Here is a 22,363-nt window from a genome sequence, read left to right as displayed (position 1 = left end):
CAGCTGACAACTCCAGCGTCATTCACAACTAGCATTAAGTGACCCTGCGTTGACCTACCAGGTGCAACAAGCGGGGAACTCCATCCCACAACTGATATCTGGCACCTGTACAACACAATGCATGCACATCCGCATGCTTGCATTCAACTTTCTGGCAGTTACACCAATTGTTAAGATACCAGCATTTCACATTTGCAGTGGTTTATCTTGCATTTACATTTGTCTGTGATCTTGCAGGGTTAATCACTTAATTATGTTACCTAGACAAATGTATTCCATAAATTTCATTGCACTTCATTAGTTATTTTTTGGTGCTGCAGTTTTTTCTAGCATTGTAGAAACAAGATATCAAAATGATTCACTTTGCAGAGCATTGGCAAGCAGTAATGAATTTATACTAAAGGCACAGAACCATGCATAAAATCTCATAAACTGCATCAAAATGTAATAAAGTTCATTATGTGGACATAAGTCTTTATACAGTAACAGAATTCATCTAGACAGGAAAGTTAAACCACTGATAGCCCTACTATGAATTTATGGCTGCTAGTGCTCAGAGTGCCAAAATACAGTGTCTGCCAGAAAAAATGTATACACTCTTTGTCAGGCTCTATCGAGATATTGATATTGTCGTTCAATTTGAGTTAAGAGCGTGTTTTAGTACGGTCTTTGGCTCAACAGATGTTAGTACTTTCATCTTGGTATTGAGAAAACAAGATGGCTTGTCATTCAAGCAACGAAAATGTATTGTGAAGTGCTTTTTTAAGTTTGATAAAGCCGTTGAAGTGCAGTGTCAGTGAAGGCGGGAGTTTTAAACAGAATCCACCTAACAATTAAACACATCATTGACAAGTTTGAATTGGGTGGAATGATTTGTGATATTCACAAAGGAAGATCAGGAAGACAGTGTACCGCTACAAGTCTTGCTTCATCGGCTCTCGTGTTGGAAACATTTGTTAATTCTCCACAGAAGTCTGCTACGCAGTGTGCACATGAAGTGGGGGTTAGCAGTACAAGTGTACAAAGAATTCCGAAAGCTGCAAAGTGGAAAGTTTACATTCCACAATACTGCATGCGATTAATGATGACGATCCTGATAACCCAAATGCAATTTTGCGAACAATACCAGCAAATGGTAACTTATGATGAACAATTTGTGACGAAGGTAGTGTGGAGTGATGAGGCACAATTTAAACTTAATGGAACCGTGAATCAGCATAACATTGTGTACTGGGCACTGGAAAATCCACATGTTTATGTGGATAAAGCGGTCAGTCTACCAGAGGTCATGTGTGGTGTGGATTGTCATCTAGGGGCTTAATACGACCCTTTTTATTTGATGCTACTGTCACTGGAGAAGTGTACCCGGAAATGTTACACACATCAGTTTTGCCAGGTATATGTGCGCTTTATGGAGCTGATGAAGAGGTCTTCTGCCAACTTGATGGGGTGCTACCACACTACCACCTAGCCGTACGAGCTTTCCTGGATGACAAATTTCTGGGGCATTGGATCGGACGAAAAGGGTCCATTGAGTTCCCTCCATGGTCACCAGATCTAACACCTATGGACTTTTACTTGGGGGGGGGCTATGAAAGATAAGGTCTATCAACATAAGCCATGCACACTGGAGGAACTTTACCAGGAGATTACAGCAACATGTGCTACGATCTCCAATGTAACATTGACTGATGTAGTAGTGGTGACCGCTCATCATTCCTTTATGTGTATAGCTGCCAGCGGTGAACATTTTGAACATTTAAAGTAACCATGTGCTGAACTGAATGTTGTACAACATATGTGATCAATTATTAAATGTAAAATAAACACACAAATAATACTTTTTGTTCCTTAAAGTGTGTATACATTTTTCTGGTGGACTCTGTATTTCTAAGCACCAAACTTGTACACATTGAAATATTTCAAAGTCCCAAGGAATGCTTAAGCCCAAGTGGCTCTTTGGCTGTAGAGACATTACTAAAACCGACCAAGAGACTAAGACCAAAGACAATAAAACCTGTGCTGCCTGCATATTTAAAACCTAGATCATGTAAGCAACTACTTTGTTCAGTGTAGTAATTTACAGCTTGACCACTATTTGTTGGATTATATATATTACAACATTTATGTATTTCAAACATATATGGCATACTTTTTTGTTAATTGGGTGCAGCACAAGGCAGTAGTTGAAGGCACGGCACAGTAGGAATAATGGACACTGAACAAAGTCACAACCTCATCCCTGAGTATCAGCAGTATGACATCAATATTTTTTGATATGGGATGTGGAATTAATCATATTCTGGCAGAAGGCATAATGCAAAACACTGATTTACACACTTGGCTGCATAGTATGTGTAGAGACGAAATGGCACTGGTGTGTATTGAAACTTTCCAATTAGCGTTGCCACATGGCGTGTCCGTCAGGGTGCAGGCACAGAACAGAAGTCAATGTTGACGCCGTGAAGAGAACACGAAGACTGAGAGTGAGGCTAGGTCGGCGAAAGCATTGCTTGTGACCAAGTTATAGTCTTGTACCGGTAGCCAGCGACTGCAGTATGCAGGTATTCGGTTGCATGGCAGGGTTGACAGCTTGGAAGAGAAGTAAATGTGTGAAGGAAGAAACTCACTGCTTTAGCAGATGGCCATAGGGAGCTAGGAAAGTATGGTGAAAGGCCAGTACATTATCCAAATTCTTACCAAATAAATTCCAGATAATGCAATAATATGGCAAATCAGTGATGCTGATGGTAACCATTTGTGATATGCATGTGAAGGAATCTTTGCTTTTGCATTATTCTATGAATTATTCAGTAAATTATTTAGCTATAACAGTTTGTGTATTTCTTCAACAACAATTTAGACAAGATCATTCCTTTGCTGATACCAAGTCCTAACCACCTGTGTGTCATAAGTTTATATTATGTGTCATATCATTTGTTATTCAACATTTTCTTTCGATTTTTTGCAGCATATTTGGAAACAGTTCTAGTGTTTCCAGAGAATATTATAAGTTTAAGTTCTATCATGGTCAGTTTCTGGTCATATCGCTTCACTTTCTTAAGCTCATAACAGCACCTTCTCTTTATTACTCTGGGGCTTTCCAGATTGCTGGGCTGCAGTGGCTAGCCAGGTAGCTCCCCCATTTCCTTACACTGCACAATGCCCATGCACTTACCTTGAACAGCCACCACACCAATCACATATTGCTTAACCAAGCACTCTGTTTTTGATATAATTGCACAGCAGACTCATCGCTCTTGATGTCACAGTGAGGAGCTTGTGCACATGACAAGAATAAAGGCTAAACCTGGCAATGATACCTGTTCCTTATCACCACTTCACCTTCTAAGGTATGGTGATTTGTGGTACTTGGTCATATCAAACTTGCTAAAAGCTACTCTCAGTTCTCTGTTCTAAGAAGGCAAGTCAATACTCGGTAATATACACTGTGTCCAAAATTAAAACAACAAATGGAAATTTTGCAAGGTTGCATTTATTTTGCCGCGAAACAGTATAAACAGGTGATAGTAAAGTAGAAACAATGTAAAGAATACAGAACATAAACAACTGCTTTATGCATAATGGATTTGCATACACGTTCTGACAACTGGTTAATGTGCTCAATATGGGGTGTGACCACCTCTGGCAGCAATACATGCCCAACAATGATGGGGCATACCGTGAATTATGTCATGAATCTCATGTTGAGACAACAAGGCTCATTCTTTCTGCAGAACTGCTCACAAGTCTTGGAGAGTGGTTGGTGAATGCTGACGTGATGCAGCCTGTCTCCCTAGTGCATCCCAGACGTGCTCTATGGGATTCAAATCAGGAGAGTGAACAAGCCGTGCCGTGCATGCAACATTTTTCATTTCCAAGAAAACCCTAACCACCTGTTCTCTATGAGGTCTATCATGGCCCATCAGCATGAAGTCTGGATCCACACCACCTCGCAACAACTGCATGAGTCCCAAGATCTCATCACAATACCTGACAGCAGTTAAACCTTGCCAATTCACTCATAAAATTTGAGGAAGACGTATTTTGAGTGGCACCATTAAGGATCCCCTTGATACCAATCTCTTTCCACGATCCTGAAATTGTGTTCCACATTCCTTCCAGATGTAAATTCTTGGAGAATCACTCTCCAGACCAAATTTGGACTTATCCGTGAAAAGAACATTGGCCCACTGCTCAACGTCCAGGTGGCATATTGATAACTCTACTCTAGACATTCCATCAGAGGTACACATACAGCAGGTCTCCAACAATAATGGCTGCTCTGTCAGAACCTTCTGTCACCATTTGTCTTGATACAGCATGTCCAGTGGATGCTGTGAGGTCAAATGCCAGTTGCTGTGCAGTACTAAGGTGGTACCGTCATGCCCTTACAGCTAAATAACATTCTTCTCTTTCTGATGTCACACATGGTTGACCCTGCCCTGGATTTTGGGATACTGATTCAGTCTCTATAAATTGTCGCCACACCCGAGAAACAACAGAATGATTCACATTAAGCAGTTGGGCCACATCAGTTTGCACCTGGTAGGCATCTTCTTTGTGCCATACTGCCCTGTTTGTGACTGTACTCACAGTGATTGTGGATGTGGGACTACCCAACACACACTACCCCATTTGATAGGTTCCCAGAAGTCGTCGTTGGCTTGGTTGTCCATTGGCTGGAATGCTACCTTCCATGCAGATTGCGACTGTACAGACATCTGTTGGCAGTTTGTATGATTATACCATGAATTAGAAAGAACACAGAGAAATAGTGGTTCGTTGCTTTAATTTTGGACACATGTGTATATGGTGTTACAAAAGTAATATTTCAGTATTGGCTATAATATTTATTCCTGTCACATACAATGATTACTGCCATGAGAGAAATTTAAATGGCCTCTTTAATTTAGTAGTATTTTTGGTATTGCTTTGTCATTTTTAAGCATTACCGTATGAAACGTCTTGACATTTTCGTTAATAGCTTCGTGAGGCAGCATCCGATGGTCATCTTTCAAAACAGATGGATATGGCAAACCGTATAGCTCTAACTGAAGACTTGTTGCAGAATGTGGAAACAAAAATAGCAAAAGAAGTAGCCCAAAGTCATTTGAACCTCACATCAGTTCACAATACTGTAAAGGTAAGGCTTATCTCATAACTGAATTATAGCTTAAAATATTCTGGTCATATGCTGTCTTGTGAAAAGTTGCATGTTGAGAAACATAGCTGTAGCACAATTCTGAAGTTTATAGTTTAAGCAACAATCAGCCACAAGTATGGTTTGAAAAAGGTTTATTTAACTGTAACCATTACCAGTATCGGGTTTATTAAGGGGCATCTTCTATACACAATGAGCTGCACTAGGAATGATTATTTGCCAAAACTGGTTTTCAGGTTTATAACTCATCATCAGTAGCATCTGATGCACAGAAATATACAACTGTACATACATAGATTTCTACAAAAGACAACTGTATATATAGTACCAGAATATAGGTCTACTTACATTATGTACCACTGTAGCATGCATGTTACTTAATATGGTAGTATATGAAATCCGTCCAATAACATAGTCTACTGGTTGTCATGTATTTTACTGCTGCCAAATCTTAGGCAGTGACAATCCTTGATCACATTTGACATAACTGTCATACGGTGTAAACATGGAACTGACAGGTCAAAGAGCCTACATTACTTGTTTTTTTGTCAATCCTATGTATGTTTACACTATATGAGAGTTATGTCAGACATGATCAAGGATTGTCACTGTCTAAGATTTGACTGCAGTAACATACATGACAACCTGTATACTATGTTGTAGAACAGATTTCATATCCTACTGTATTAACAGAAAAGGATCTCACTGCTATAGAGGTATGTAATGGAAGTAGACCTATATTTCTGCTACTATACATACAGTTGTCATTTTGTAAAAATCGGTGTACATTAGAGTTGTTTGTTCCTATGTATCAGATGCCACTGATGAGGGGTCATAAACCTGAAATCTGGTTTGCAAATAAATATTTCTGATGCAGCTCATGGCATACAGAAGGTGCCCTTTAATAAATATCTTAAATATGTGGGAACAAACATTCAAGGTTGTGGATTTATTACAAAATTGTCTTCAGACAGCTGTTCAGCTTTCCATTCTTTCCTGCTGGGGTCATCACTCTAACATTCTGTGAAGCTAGGCCATATTTTGCAAATGTTGAGTATGTGTGCTATCATAAAAACATAAAATGGTGCATGTTATCGTAGTTTACAGGTAATTAAACAGGACAAACATGTGTAAACTTTATAATGCATAACACATATACAGGACGAACTCATTGGGCAGAAACATCCACATCCACTGCACCAAGCCAGTAATGAGTACAAATTGAGGTCCCAGCTGGAAAGAAAGGAAATCTGTAAGAGTCATCTGAAGACAGATTTGTTATAAATTTGAAACCAGTAATTGTTTGCAATATGGCAGTGCCTGTGTTATTCAGACGACGATGCACTGTGGTGACCACAGCTGTTACAAAACACATCAGATGAATTCGCAGTTGCGAATAATGCCTACCATGGGCTGTAAAATGGAATGGTGACAGTGAAAATTTGGTTTGATGACATATGGAAGTTTGGGTCTGGGCATGAGCTGTGCACAGATAGCCAAATGGTAAGGTGACTGCTCGCAATAAGTGGGAAATCTGGGTTCTTTTCCCGGTCCGGCACAAATTTTCATTATCGTCATTCCATTCAATAGCCGATGGTAGCCATTATTAACAATTGCGAATTCATCTGATGGGTAATGGTTTGAGTGTAAATAAACTTTTTCAAACCTTGCTTGTGGCTGGTTGCTGCTTAAATTATAAATCTTATTAGGTTCTATCACAACTTTATGGTCAAAATAATACAGACAGTTGAGGACCTTAAACTGGGCACTTATAGATAGGGACTAATGGTCAGCAATGAATATTCAGTTTGTTTTTCTCATAGCAACTGTTCAAAGTAACAACTGACAGTCTAAATGCTTGCATTATGAGGGTGTGTAAAACTATGAGACAGGCAGCTACAACCTTGCCATCCAGTACCATATCAGTTTCTATTGGTGTGTCATACAGAAAAGACTTCATGCAAGCCCACAAGAAAATCCACCATGGACACATCACAGATGATTGTGTATTGTTTTTCAATGTAGTGCCACCAACATAAGCAGTGTACATACAAACACATGCCTGACATACATTACTCATTCGAAACCTTGTGCCTCCTGAAATACTCATTTTCAGCCATTCGTTCCTTATCCTGGAATGCTTAGTTTATAGTATATCCTTCGATCTGTGTAATTTTTATCCTAAATGTTTGGGACACCCTGTGTATCATAACATGCATATGTATAAGAAAACTGAACAAGGGAAAATCTGGGATGAAATAACAACAATATGAAATGAGTAGATTGGTACGAAGTCAGTGAATAGCAGTCTAGCCATTTCATTTGTTGTAAAATAACGCAGACCACTGATATATTTACTCTGATGTGTTAATACGCATATTTTGGCCATTGTTTAGAATTCTTAGAAATCTTGATTCAGACGAATTTCTTTGTTTTTGTCCTTTTTCCTATAAACTGCACTACAGAAGGGGCATAATTTACTGATAGCTTAATTCAGAGATAAGTAGACAAGGCATATAAAAGACTTTAAGAAGATAAGACTTTGCACAAACTACGCACAGTTGATAAAATCTTCAGAGTTGTTAGGTCACCTCATATTTCTCTTCAACTTCTTCACTGCTAGATGTTTTGAATCATCTGCTGGGATCTTCTTCAGGACCCACTGGTGTCTCTGGAGAACACTGCCAAAAGACAGTGTCACATTCACTTATGAAAGGCTATTTTCCCAGTACCTTTTCAGAGAGTTATTTTGTAAAAAAAAAAAAAACCTTCAGGCCATTGTCATTGGGTAAATACTGAAAGAAAATATTGACAGGGAGGGACAATCCAAAATATGATTGTTGTTGTGCCCCCTCTGTTGTTTCCTGGCAGCTGTTTATGTCCCTTGTTTGTTGTGGTTAGTTGTTTACTGCAGTGATAGCAGATAGCCATGAAGATGGAAGCATGTAGCTATCTTCTCTACTGAAACTGTACTCATTCTTTGATAGTTCAACTAATTCATGGACAGAAGTGAGGAACATAAACAGCTAGTAGGAACAACAGATGCAGCACAATAATACACACATCAAAAAAAGTTTTGCATCACCTCGGTTCCAAGAGTTCCAGAACCTGTACAGAAAATTGGAATAGAGATCAACATATACATCATTTCCGCCCTTTTTATTGTTCATGAAAACCACACATTGCATGTTGTGCAACCATATAGTGAGACCTTCAGAGGTGGTGGTCCAGATTGCTGTACACACCCAGTAGCATGTCCTCTTGTATTGATCCTGTATTCGTTGTGGCATACTATCCACAAGTTCATCAAGGCACTGTTGGTCCAGATTGTCTCACTCCTCAACGGCGAATTGGCGTAGATCCCTCAGAGTGGTTTGTGGGTCACGTTGTCCATAAATAGCCGTTTTCAGTCTACCCCAGGCATGTTCGATAGAGTTCATGTCTGTAGAAAATACTGGCCACTCTAGTTGACCAATGTTGCTATCCTGCAGGAAGTCATTCACAAGATGGGCATGATGGGGGCACGAATTGTCGTCCATGAAGACGAATGTCTCGCCAATATGCTGCCGATATGGTTGCACTATTGGTCGGAGGCCAGATTCGCGTATCATACAGCCGTTGTGGCGCCTTCTGTGACAACCAGCGCCATACGTCGGCCCCACATAATGCCACCCCAAAACAGCAGGGAACCTCCACCTTGCTGCACTCGCTGGACAGTGTGTTTAAGGTGTTCAGCCTGACCAGGTTGCCTCCAAACACGTCTCCAGTGATTGCCTGGTTGAAGGCATATGCAACACTCACTGGTGAAGAGACTGTGATGCCAGTCCTGAGTGGTCCATTCAGCATGTTGTTGGGCCCATCTGTACCGCGCTGCATGGTGTCGTGGTTGCAAAGATGGATCTCGCCATGGATGTCGGGAGTGAAGTTGTGCATCATGTAGCCTATTTTGCACAGGTTGAGTCGTAACATGAGGTCCTGTGGCTGCATGAAAAGCATTATTCAACATGGTGGCGCTGCTGTCAGGGTTCCTCCAAGCCATACTCCGTAGGTAGTGGTTATCCACTGCAGTAGTAGCCCTTGGGCGGCCCGAGCAATGCATGTCATTGACTGTTCCTGTCTCTCTGTATCTCCTCCATATCCAAACAACATCACTTTGGTTCACTCTGAGACGCCTGGACACTTCCCTTGTTGAGAGCCTTTCCTGGCACAAAGTAACAATGCGGATGCAATCGAACCATGGTATTGACCGTCTAGTCATGGTTGAACTACAGACAACACAAGCCGTGTGCCTCCTTCCTGGTGGAATGACTGGAACTGATCAGCTGTCGGACCCCTTCCATCTAATAGGCACTGCTCATGTGGTTGTTTAAATCTTTGGGTGGATTTAGTGACATCTCTAAACAGTCTGTGTCTGTGATACAATATCCACAGTCAACAACTACCTTGAGGAGTTCTGGGAAAGAACTGGGGTGATGCAAAACTTTTTTGATGTGTGTAGTAATACTTTGGATGCAACCCCCTTCCCCCCTCCAGTCAGTATCTACTTTCAGTATTTGTACAATGATGATGGCTACCAAGTGCAACCTGAAGGTTGCCTAATAACTCCATTTCTCAAAAAAAAAAAAAAAAAAAAAAAAAGGTAGTGCAGGAAGATAGCCTTTTGTAAGTGACTGTAACACTGCCTTTCAGCAGTATTCAGCCGCCCATGCATGCCAGTAAAATTCTAAAGAAGGTCACAGCTTTTATGATCAGTGACGATGGCCACAAAAGCTTGCAGGCTTATATGCAAAAATGTTTCCCAATATAAGAAACGCTCATTTAAGGAAGCAAAAATTGCCTCATTGTGATGGTATAACTTGCTTGTATAGTACACTGTATCATTTTTTTCTTAAATATAATCTGATTCAAGCAGGCAGTCCAGTTGGAAGCCCAAGCAAAAGCTCTGGAAGAAGAAGTGGAACACCTAGTCAGCAAGTTGGTGGATATGAGAATGAAAAAGGGACACTCCAAATTAGTGGATCTAACTACAAGGCAAAAAGAACAAAACAGATCCTATGAAGAATACAAGAATCTGACTGACTCCCTGCTTCATCAGCTGCAGTGTTCTAGTTCTCCTCATTGCCATAATATATGGAGCAATGTCAGCATCAACAAGCAACGTGCAGAAAATAATGAGAACATAGGTAGTAAGTACTCTGTTGCAGTTCTTGTATGTGAAAAGACATTTTTTTAAATTACTAAGTCAATGAAAGTCTTTTCTGCTTTGAAATTCATGTCTTGTACTAACCATAAAGAAACCAGAAATATCTGTAACTGGAAGTTCTATTTTGCAGTTACATTACCACCACCATAGAAAGAGTTTCGAACTTAGGAACTGCCCTTTCCCTTTCCCCTCTCCCTCCTGCCCCCCATCCCCTCCCCACCCGACAAAATTGTCCAAATTAAGTTATGCATGTATTCTGTCCATTTGTGTAATCATCAATTATTAATTATTTCATTTCTGTTCTCGCCTCTGACAAACATGAGTGTTCAATAATTCTCCTTGACTGTGTGTGTGTGTGTGTGTGTGTGTGTGTGTGTGTGTGTGTGTTTTATACCACCATCTTTCTGTAGCACTTTTAATACTGATAGGTTTGTGATAAATTTATTAAGATATATAGGAATTCATTCTCATTAACATCTAGTCTACATCTACATCTATACTTTGCAAGCCACCATATGGTATGTAGCGGAGAGTACTTTATGTGCCACTGACACCCCCTTTTCCTGTCCCACTTGCTGGTAGTTCATGGGAAGAGTGATTGCTGGTAAGCCTCCATGTGAGCATGAATCCCTCATTTTACCTTCATGATATTTTTTGAGGTATGATTAGGAGGAAGCAAAATACGACACTGTGATGCAAAATGTGTCTCTTACAATGTTTGCCACTTCATTGTACTGATTGTGTCTACATCCTCTGACTATTTGGATCCAGTGTCCTAACAGAGACACCACATTCAACTTGTCCCATGCACATATCTTTTTTGGTTGTTTAATTGCTGTTTTATTTTCGAAAGTAGCTCTGTGCATAATTTTAACAATGTACTTATGGTACTTAATTAAACTTTTTAAAAAGGAAGGAGGAGTCAGGTATTTTATTGGGGGGGGGGGGGGAGAGAGAGAGAGAGAGAGATATGAAAGCTAAGAAACTCACTTGCTTTATGATTATGAAATTTCTTAATGCTGTGAGAGAGGAAGTCATTGAAGGAAATGGAACTTAGCAACAAAAAAAAAGTCCACAAAAATTGTATTTTGAGAACAAGAGTTGTAGTACATTCTGTATTAAGGAATCTTTTCCACAGACTAGTGAATGAAGTCCCTAGTTGAGCTGTATAATGCCGGAGGCAGAATTTTACTTAGCAACTGAAACAGCTGTTTATTATTTCTGACAACAAGTAAATCAAGTCCACACTGTGTGCCTTGTTTCAAAGTTCTGTAGTTCCATTACACCAAATAATCATTATTGGGGACAGAAACAACTGTAGGTAAACTAATGTAATTCAAAACATACTATGGACATAGATCGTGTTTTTATCACTTACCCCATTTGTTTGACAACATAACCTATCTTGAAACTGCTAATGTAATATAAACCACAAATTTGCCTCAAATTTTACTTTTGGTTTTTATAGTAGCTAGTTTTATAATATTATTTGTCAAAGGGCTGAGATAGAGAATTATAGAGAACAGTCAGTTGCCATTAAAGCAGAGAGGAGAACTGAGAGACTAACAAAAAGAAAACTCTCTGAAATATTGGACAAGTGTATATAACAAGAAAAGGACAATTGGTTAAAGGAAAGATTTTTACCGACAGAATCTACCCATGTCAGTTAAAATGCTCTGCAAGAATAACAAAAGGGCAGTCTACAAATCTGTTTGATGCTTTTTTGGAACCTAGGTGACTACTCACAACAAAATATTTATCTTTGGGGAACAGTGCAGTCATTCAGTATGCAAAGGAGATGGCTGCAAAATGGTTCTGCAAAACAGATATCAGTGTCATTTCAATATTTCCTCCAGGTGGAAAACCAAAGTGTCCAGAGTTGTACATTTGAGATGTCCAGTGGACGACTGTACCGTTATATATCATAGCCAGAGGTTTTTTCTGTTGATGACTCTTGTTGCAAGAAGAACCCAGGCAATAAAACTGATATCAAATCATTTCCACCCTATCAGAGTCATTACACAAGAAACAAAAATCCCAAAAGAAAATTGATGTTATCAGATACCATACACAGTATAAAATTAACAGGAGAATGAATTATGCCTGCTGGGTTCACTAAAATGCCCAAAAGCTCCTCTCCAAAACTGTCACTCCCAGTTTCAGTTGTCGTCTGACCATTGGTGGGATTTTTACTGTAAGTTGAGGAATTCAGTTTATTTTGACTCGACTGTGCTTGATTTTGTTAGTTGCACGTGGTACCATAATATGCTTAATAGGTTGTAGTGTTCCATTTGAAGACTCCATTGGTCTTTGTCATCGTAGTTTGTACCCTGACAACAGATTACGCTTCGGGTCAGAAGATTACTCCTTTTTGCATTCTAACTAGTAGCATGTTTTGCAAAAAGAACATTTGAATTACAATATAGCTGTTGGTTTCAATTTCCATTATTCAAGAACTTCGTGCCTGGCTACTGCCCTACCATCCTCAATTGATTACCAGACTTTTCCATCTGGATTCATTTCCCAGACTGAGCAGTCTATGCAAAGAAGCTGCTAAAATGAATGCTCAGATAGCCAACCAATCACTGTGCATCCAGCTAGCTGTGTTACATTATGACACTCTCCATTACTGCATGAATCACATCACAAGTTTGATCTGCCAGGCTGCTGATGCATCCATTTCTGTTCGACCATAAGCAACTTGTACGTGAGTGAAATAATGCAATCAGTGATGTGCTGACAGTGTTTCATAGGCTCAAGTGCAAACCATTAACAGAGACTATCTCAGCATTTTGGGCTGAAAGGAGGTCTTGGCAGGAGTTTCTGAACTCAAGCAAATGACGAGCTCCTCAGAAGTACTGGGAGCCAACAGGTAGTTTGCTAACACACATTCCAGATCACGAGTATCAGCTGTAGATACTCAATGTAGGCTATGCACAAGTAAAACATATGTTGCCTGGTAACAACAGAACCTTATAGTAGAGTTACAACTGAAGCTCACATGGGTCCAGTATTTTATTATCACATAGGTCATGGAGAAGCCATAGCTGGAATTTCAGTTCAGATGATAAAAGAATAGTGCAAAGAAGCTGCTAAAATAGGTGCTCAGATAGCTAGAGTCCACTCTTGATACAGCTTATGGGGCTGATTGGGTCCAGTACTGTATATTGTGACAACTTGATAATTAGTCAAAAAAAAAATACTTCTCACACTTTTTAATCCAATTTGGGATACAGGACATTTTTCAAATTATTGGTAAAAGAGAATCTTCATCCCTCCCATGAATCCTGGGAAGGATTGCACATGCCCAAATAGTTCTCTCAGTGCTGCCCTTCTGATATGTGTTGGATGATCCTAGAGCTCATTGTGAATTAAGAGCTAATCTGGGTTTTAAAAACAGAAAAGCTCATTAGTCGCAACTAATGTTGATTTATCAGATATCATTCAACAATTGACACTACTAGAGGAGGCTGTATAACAGGCCTCCCTGAGCAGGCAACTTCTAGTAGTATTTGCTTCAACTTTGAAAAAAATATGCAGTAGAGGATTAACACTGCACAATAACTCTAAAAATGGGAATTCCATAGTCAGATTCCAATACTAATGTAGACCTTGTCTATACCGTATTTCAAATACCACATGACTCTTCTCCATGAACAAGAAAATTGTGTCCCTAAGGGCTTGGTTTTAAGTGTTGCATTATTTGCAGCAATGGTCAGTGTGATTATTTCCACTTTGAGGGGATCCATAAATTGCTCATTTTTCATGAGTGACTTCATTATTTTATGTTACACCTCTAGCCTGTAATTACCACCTACCAGTTGAAACTGACTAGTGGTTGAAGAAGGTTGCTCATACTAGTGGTTTTTATCTTTGTAGAAAAGCAGTTCTCATAATTACTTTAATCTACCTGAACTATGAATGAACATCGCTGTTCTTAATTTTAAAAATTCAGAGAGATACCTATGCCTCACATTATGTAATATATTAACAAGCTTGTCGTACCTAAGCAAACTAAAAGCGCAAAATGCTTAAAAGTATTAAACATTTTTAAGTGCCTTAAAAACAAGTTGTACAGCAGGGAAAGAGCCTGTCTACTCAAATTACACCAGTACTTTAGGGCTTCTGAATAGCTTATTGGTGCACGGTTTATCATTTAGTAAGGTATTCATATTATGTTACTCAACATGAGGGTATTAGGTTGATGACAGATATATTTAACACCGTCCTAATTGTTATAACTCTCACTTTAGGGCCAACAATATTTATTCGACACAAATAAACTTCTCCAACAACAGATTAAAATTGTCTATTAGTCCATGAAACCAAAAAATAATAGTTCTTGATGGAAGTTAATATATGTCATAGTTCCAGATGAGAGAATGATAAAAGTCCAAGCACTTCAAATTCACTATGCATTCATATTGTAGGTAAGATATTAAGCAAAGTCCCATTAAGCTTGGCAGTGACAGAAACCACACGTCATAAGTTGAAGCACTACAAGTCTAAATCAGTCCAGGTAAATAGCAGCAGCTATTGTTCTCATGTAGAAGCAAATTTGAGTAATAGCAGCTTGAGAAAATAATGGCACCAGGTGACCTTATATTTGCCCACAATATAAATTCATGTTATGGGCCTTTGATAGCTGCAGTTGCAGACACCATTAACTATTGATATGTTCGCATCTTCCAGTCGCATGTCCAGCAGCGTTACTAAATTAATACAGGACAAATGCACACCAGAGTATATTTTTATGTCAGTGTTTTATTATATTTTAGCTTATAGCCACAGCTATGCTTTTGTTTATACTGATAGTTTTAAACAGGAGGACATTATCAAGTGTAAGGTATTGTGTGCTGTGTTGTGGAAACAACACAATTTATGTGTAGATCGTCCATGAATCCAAGATACTGAGTTACTAGTTCAAAATCATAAACATGTCCAGTCCAAAAGCTAAATATCCAGAGTAACATGAAAACTAGAGGGAGTGTGTCCACTGATAAACAAAGTACATTATGAAGTCTGTCGTTATAAAGATGGCCAGTAGTTCAAGAGTTGGAATATAGTACATACAAAGCTCATATTTTCGTGGTGCTTCATTTCTTTTTACCCCTGGAGAAGCCACAGTGTCATGCCACATAATGTGATGTAACATCCATGAGAATGTGTGTGTTTTTTGCTTGTTGCACTAATCTTCAAAGCTTCCAGCTTGGTGCACCATCCTTGATATAAGTAGGCAGGTGACCCCTTCCTCACTGATATCCATTTCGCTGTCAGTTACAGCAGTTTTTATTCAGTCTGTTCTCAAGGTTTGCTTACCAAATGAATTCATAGTTCAACATTGAGATACGTACAGTGCTTGTACACAGCGTTAGCATTGAATACCATCTCACAAGTCTTCTTGTACACTGTTCATATCCTAGGATGTGTTAATGTATATATAACACCAAGAGAAATATTCCAGACAGATTTTCAACTGTGAAGCACAACAGAAGTTCAGTGATGGTTTTGGGCAGCCATATCATAACGTAGTGACAACGAAAGGCAGACAGACTTGCTTTCAATCATTCAGAACAAAATATTTTAAAATAGGGACAACAGCATACTGAAGAAACTGCAGTAAAGAAAAGAGACATGCTGTATGACTTCCATGTCTTACCCGCAAAGATATAACCTTTTTTTCCCCATCAAGACACATACTGTAGCATCTGAAACGTCCAGTTAGTATATTTGATAATATTATGAAGAGGATAGTTGCTACTCACCATATAGCAGAGATGCCGAGTTGCAGATAAGCACAGCAAAAAGACTGTCAGATAAAGCTGTCAGCCAAACAGGCCTTCATCAGAATAAGTCACACACACACACACACAAACAAACGCAACTCGCGTGCACATGAGCGCAGTCTCTGGCTGCCAAGGCCTTTTGTAGTGCCAGTCTGCAACTCAGCATCTCCACTATATGGTGAGTAGCAACTATCCTTTTCATAATAGTCATTTTTCCACCCTGGATTTTCCATTCTTTCAGTTGGATATTTCTCATTGGAGTAATTCATTTGCAGGAAAGCTACAAATTCAGAAGTGTCAGAATACTATTTACAATCACTGTACGTATTCTTCTTCTTGATTTGAGCTTTGACTTGACTCTGGCAAATTTATAATTTTTCCCCCCAGATTGATGACATTGTGCAAGTATGAGGAAAGAGTAATCTTGTTTTATAATTTTATAATCAAAGTGCAGTCTTGATCATGTACTTTTATTGTTATGAACAATTTTTGGCCAAATTACGCTGTGTTAGATTGAAATAAAGAGTATGATGCCAGCCACTGAACACTGGCATCAACTCTTGTGCATTCTCTAAATATTTATACTCTTTGTCATTTTAAATACATTTTAGAGAAGTATCAGTCTAATTTCATCTATGTCGTAGGTGAAATCAATGAAGGGTAATGTTGAAGAATCAGTTGCCATGGATTGTTGCTTAAAGATAGGCAACCTGTTGCCTTTGAAACTAGATCAGTGCTTGTTTAAAAATCTTGTGATTGTGTTCTTATTAACAGACATGTAGAATTTGCAGAGATTATTGTTACTATCACTTGCATAAAGCAGAATAAATGAATGCGGCTTTTCGCGGATGATGCTGTAGTATACAGAGAAGTTGCAGCATTAGAAAATTGTAGCGAAATGCAGGAAGATCTGCAGCGGATAGGCACTTGGTGCAGAGAGTGGCAACTGACCCTTAACATAGACAAATGTAATGTATTGCGAACACATAGAAAGACGGATCCTTTATTGTATGATTACATGATAGCAGAACAAGCACTGGTAGCAGTTACTTCTGTAAAATATCTGGGAGTATGCGTGCAGAACGATTTGAAGTAGAATGATCATATAAAATTAATTGTTGGTAAGGCGGGTACCAGGTTGCGATTCATTGGGAGAGTCCTTAGAAAATGTAGTCCATCAACAAAGGAGGTGGCTTACAAAACACTCGTTCAACCTATACTTGAGTATTGCTCATCAGTGTGGGATCCGTACCAGATCGGGTTGACGGAGGAGATAGAGAAGATCCAAAGAAGAGCAGCGCGTTTCGTCACAGGGTTATTTGGTAACCGTGATAGCTTTACGGAGATGTTTAGCAAACTCAAGTGGCAGACTCTGCAAGAGAGGCGCTCTGCATCGCGGTGTAGCTTGCTGTCCAGGTTTCGAGAGGGTTCGTTTCTGGAGGAGGTATCGAATATATTGCTTCCCCCTACTTATACCTCCCGAGGAGATCACGAATGTAAAAATTAGAGAGATTCGAGTGCACACGGAGGCTTTCAGACAGTCGTTCTTCCCGCGAACCATACGTGACTGGAACAGAAAAGGGAGGTAATGACAGTGGCACGTAAAGTGCCCTCCGCCACACACCGTTGGGTGGCTTGCGGAGTATAAATGTAGATGTAAAATTCCACAAAACAAATTTGAAGATGTAAAAATGTATTCTTGTAATATTTCTGTTGTCTTTTCAAATCATCAGGTTCTTTTCCAAATGTGTATCTAATTTGTCCATTTTGTGATATCAATCTACGGAAAATCTGGGATGGAATAACAAATGTGAAACATGTGAATTAAAATCTAGCAGTGGCTGTTAGTAGTACAGCTGCTGTGTTTCATATAACTGGCAAGCACTTCTAAAAGCAATCACATGATGAACTGTCATTAGTTTTACTATTCAGTGATATGTTGTTATATTCTTTGTCAATTCTAAACATACTCTTCATCAGTATTCAATTTTGAACGCACTATGCAAGCAACAGTATGTGACTAAAGACCTGTATTTTATTACATAGAATATGCAGCCAGTCAAGAATATATCTGTTTGTTAAAAGTGCAATTAAAACTTCACAGGAAGGCTAGACATGGAAGAGGGGATGGCTCTTTTAGCATGAAATGTGTATATGTGATTCTTCAATTTTTTTAAAGACTCCTGTTAAGTTTCCCAAGTGTACTTGAGATTGTCAGTTTTAGTTAAAGTATGACAAATGGGATAACTCTTGAATTTTTGTATACAATGGTTTGCCTATTTTCATTAAGATATCAGCTGGCCCATACTCAGGTTGTAGTCTACATAACATTGTGGTTAAAATTAAAGGTTTCATCACTTATTTCTGAAATGCTGCTTTTGGGTATTACATTTTCACAAATATTACATCTACATACATATTCCACAAGCCACCATACAGTGCATGGCGAATGGTACCCTGTACCACTACTTGTCACTTACTTTCCTGTTCCACTCGCAAATAAAGCAAGGGAAAAATTACTGTCTGTATGTCTTTGCATGAGCCCTAATTTCTCATCTCTTATCTTCGTGGTCCTTATGCCCAGTGTGTGTTGGTGGCAGTAGAATCATTCGGCAGTCAGCTTCAGATGCTGGTTCTCTAAATTTTTTCAAGTGTTTGTCGAAAAGAGTGTGACCTTCCCTCCAGGGATTCCCATCTGAGTTCCCAAAGCATCTCCGTAACACGTATGTGTTGTTTGAACCTTCCAGCAGCTCAACTCTGAATTTCTTCGATGTCTTCCTTCAATCCAATCTGGTACGGATCCCAAACACTCAAGAATAGGTTACAATAGCATTCCATATGCAGTCTCCTTTACAGGTAAACCATTCTTTCTTAAAATTCTCCCAATAAACCAAAGTCAACCATTCACCTTCCGTACCACAGTGCTCTCACATGCTCATTCCACCTCATATCGCTTTGAAATGTTACACCCAGATATTTAAACAACTTGACCGTGTCACACAGGACACTAGTAATACCGTATTGAGCATTACAAGTTTGTTCTTCCTACTCATCTGGATTAACTTACATTTTTCCACATTTAGGGCTAGTTACCATTCATCACACCAACTGGAAATTTTGTCTAAGTCATCTTGTATTTTCCTACAGTCACTCAACTTTGACACCTTACTGCACACTATAGCATCATCAACAAACAACCTCAGACTGCTTCCTATCCTGTCCGCCAAATCATTTATGTATATAGAGAACAACAGCACTCCCGTCACCCTTTTGTGGGGCACTCCTGATGATACTCTTGTCTCTGCTGAACACTCGCTGTCAAGGACAACATACTGGGTCCTATTGCTTAAGAAGTCTTCGAGCCACTTACATATCTGTGAACATATTCCACATGCTTGTACCTTCATTTAACAGCCTGCAATGGGGCACCATGTCAAATGCTTTCCAAAAATCTAAAAATATGGAATCTGCCTGTTGCCCTTCACCCATAGCTCTCAGTATATCATGTGAGAAAAGGGAAAGCTGAGTTTTGCACGAGCAAAGCTTTCTAAAACCCTGCTGATTCATGTACATAAGATTCTCAGTCTCTAGAAAGTTTATTATACATTCAAACTGAAAATATGTATGTAGATGTAGGAGGGAATTCATTATTTGCTCTTAACAGTACTCATACTGGAATGAACAAGCTTTAATGGGAAAACAAGAACACGGCAAATAAATCTAGGTGGAATTATAGATACACAAAGAGAGAGACTTACAGAGCAGTATTGGATGATGAAAAATAACTCAAAATCAGATTTAAGCTATTCTGAAGCCCCTAATTCACGGTATTCTGAAGTGCCTTTATTATGTTCTCTCTTTTGTAGTTTTGTCCTGATGACTGCAACACACTGTTGTAAAGTTAAATCATTATACTCTACTAAAACAAATTACATGTACGTTTCCTGCTGTCCATATCTTTTCTCTTAAAGATAGATTCTAAGTAAATTTGTGCTCAATCACTGAAATCTGTATTTTATAAGCATATCATTGTCCCATGTATTATATTAATAATGACACATTCCCTTTTACAAATTTCCAATGCAAATTATTTTTCATCTTCTTTACAAATTTTCTTGTTACAATGTGTCCTGCTTGTGCTTAATCATCTTCAGCTAATTTTTTTTTTTTTTTTTATTTGAATGAAGATATTTTTTGTAATTTTCAGGGACTGATTCCAGAGATAGCTGATATTGTGCCAGATGAACCAGATTTGTTCATGAGGAAGAAGATAAACATTTCCTGAAGAAACCACCTGTAAAACAAGTGAAGTAACAAATTTTTAATAGAATGGTTTCACTAGTGATACAACCAGTAGCCACATAGTGAAGTGCAGAGCAGTTGTTTCATCTTTTTTTAGTAAGTTGCAAAATGTGTGTGTGTGTGTGTGTGTGTGTGTGTGTGTGTGTGTGTGTGAGGGAGGAGAGAGAGAGAGATATGGTAATTTCTTCATTGTACTGTATAATTACAGGCATTTTTGTTGAGCATAAATTAATGAAAAGCCCACGCTTGACAAACACAAAATGGAAAGAACTGTGTAAGTGCAATACATAATTTTTAAAATAAACTGTGTTGTTGAAATATGTACTTGCTATTATATCAGGCATCACACCATCACATGTTCACTTCAAAGAATGCCTCATATCCACTTAAAATCCAAAGCCATTCATGTGGTGCAGATTCATTAATGACAGCTTCATCTTTTGGAGTTATGAAGAATATACGGAACCTTCATTCCTTCAAAATATTAACACTATCTCCCCCATCCATTTGACCCATGAGGAGTCTACCAATTGCTCCACACTGATGACCAGTCCAGTTATTGCACGCACGGAGGTTGACCCCTCACACACCCACGGTAGAGTGGGAGGTTGCCTCAGGACATAGCAAGCTGTGAACGACTTCCCAGAGAGCCAAAGGTAAGACTTCCCCAGGTAGTCTGACGAAGAGGTCCCAGGTGCTATTTGTGGCTGATAATATCCTTCAGCCCGGTGCAGTTGCTTGACCTGTTTCAGAGGAAACCTCTCAGCCTGCAAGATATGGGCAGTCACTAAGGATGAGATTATTGGTAGCTAGGAGCTCCAGTGTTAGGCACATTATGAGGTACCTTAGAGACCAGGCTGCCAAGGAGGGAAAGAAAGCCAGTGTGCATTCCACGTGCATACCGAGTGGAGTCATTCCAAATGTGGAATGGGTCCTTCCAGTTGCCATGAAGAGCACAGGATGCAGCCAACTGCAGATTGTGGCTCATGTTGGTACAAATGATGTGTGTCTCTACAGATTGGAAGAGATTCTCACTGGTTTCAAGTGGCTGTCAGAAGTGGTAAAGGCTGACAGTCTTGCTAGCAAGATGCAAGCAGAGCTCACCATTTGCAGCATAGTCAGTGAGGGAGTGTCTGAATCAGAGGCTAAGACAGTTCTGCAACCATGTAGGCTGCAGATTCCTTGGCTTGCGCAATATGGTGCTGGCATTCCGGGTTCCACTAAGTAGTTGTTAGAGAGCCTCAGGAAAGCACAAGAAGGGTTTCAGTCTCAAAGGGTGCAGGTTGAATACAGGAAGAACGTAGATCTGGGAACCATTGATATAACAGTTGCAAAGTTCGTAGCTGTGATCGGAAAGTACCAAAGTTCCAAGTGCTAATAGAAAGCACCGATGCTCATATTGTTATAGCTGGAGATAATTTTAACTGACATTTTGCGAAGGACCTAACGGTGTTCCGAAAGGATAGGCTAAATATAGTTGGCAATAGTAAGTATGGGTAGAAGTCATTCTTGGCAACTGGAATAAAATAATAATGTAACTGGATCCTTTTACCGACCTCCCAACTCACATCATTAAATTGCTGATAGGTTCAAATAAAATTTAAATCTAATTTCAAACACGTACCTGGTTCATACAATTATAGTTGGTGGTAACTTCAGTTTACCCTCTATACATTGGCAAAAATACATGTTTAAATCTGGAGATATGCATAAAACATCACCCGAAATTGTGCTAAACGCATTCTCTGAAAATTATTTCGGTTATTAGTTCATGCAGTCACTCAGATAGTAAATGGTCGTGAAAACACACTTGACCTCTTAACAACAAATAATCCTGAGCTAACAATGAGCATCAATATGGATACAGAGATGAGTGAACACACGGTTGTCGTAGCCGAAGAGACACTC

The 22,363-nt window shown here is 39.2% G+C and overlaps 1 protein-coding gene across 4 annotated transcripts in view; it reads left to right on the top strand.

Moving 5' to 3' along the window:
- Positions 1 to 20,754, top strand: part of LOC126190807 (TBC1 domain family member 31) — a 277,761-nt gene extending 257,007 nt beyond the window's left edge. For 2 of the 4 annotated variants that reach the window (XM_049931366.1, XM_049931369.1), the window contains 3 exons: positions 4,988 to 5,146; positions 10,074 to 10,350; positions 20,361 to 20,754. In XM_049931366.1, the coding sequence (XP_049787323.1) occupies positions 4,988 to 5,146; positions 10,074 to 10,350; positions 20,361 to 20,383 (459 nt within the window). In that variant the 3' untranslated portion in view covers positions 20,384 to 20,754. The remainder of the gene's footprint in view (positions 1 to 4,987; positions 5,147 to 10,073; positions 10,351 to 20,360) is intronic. The other 2 variants (XM_049931367.1, XM_049931368.1) reach the window with 2 other exon arrangements.
- Positions 20,755 to 22,363: the final 1,609 nt, after the last annotated feature.

The sequence above is a fragment of the Schistocerca cancellata genome, chromosome 6 (assembly GCF_023864275.1).
Source record: "Schistocerca cancellata isolate TAMUIC-IGC-003103 chromosome 6, iqSchCanc2.1, whole genome shotgun sequence".
NCBI classification, from domain to species: domain Eukaryota; kingdom Metazoa; phylum Arthropoda; class Insecta; order Orthoptera; family Acrididae; genus Schistocerca; species Schistocerca cancellata.
Note: the sequence above shows the minus strand (reverse complement) of the source record. Positions and strands in the feature narration are given on the sequence as shown.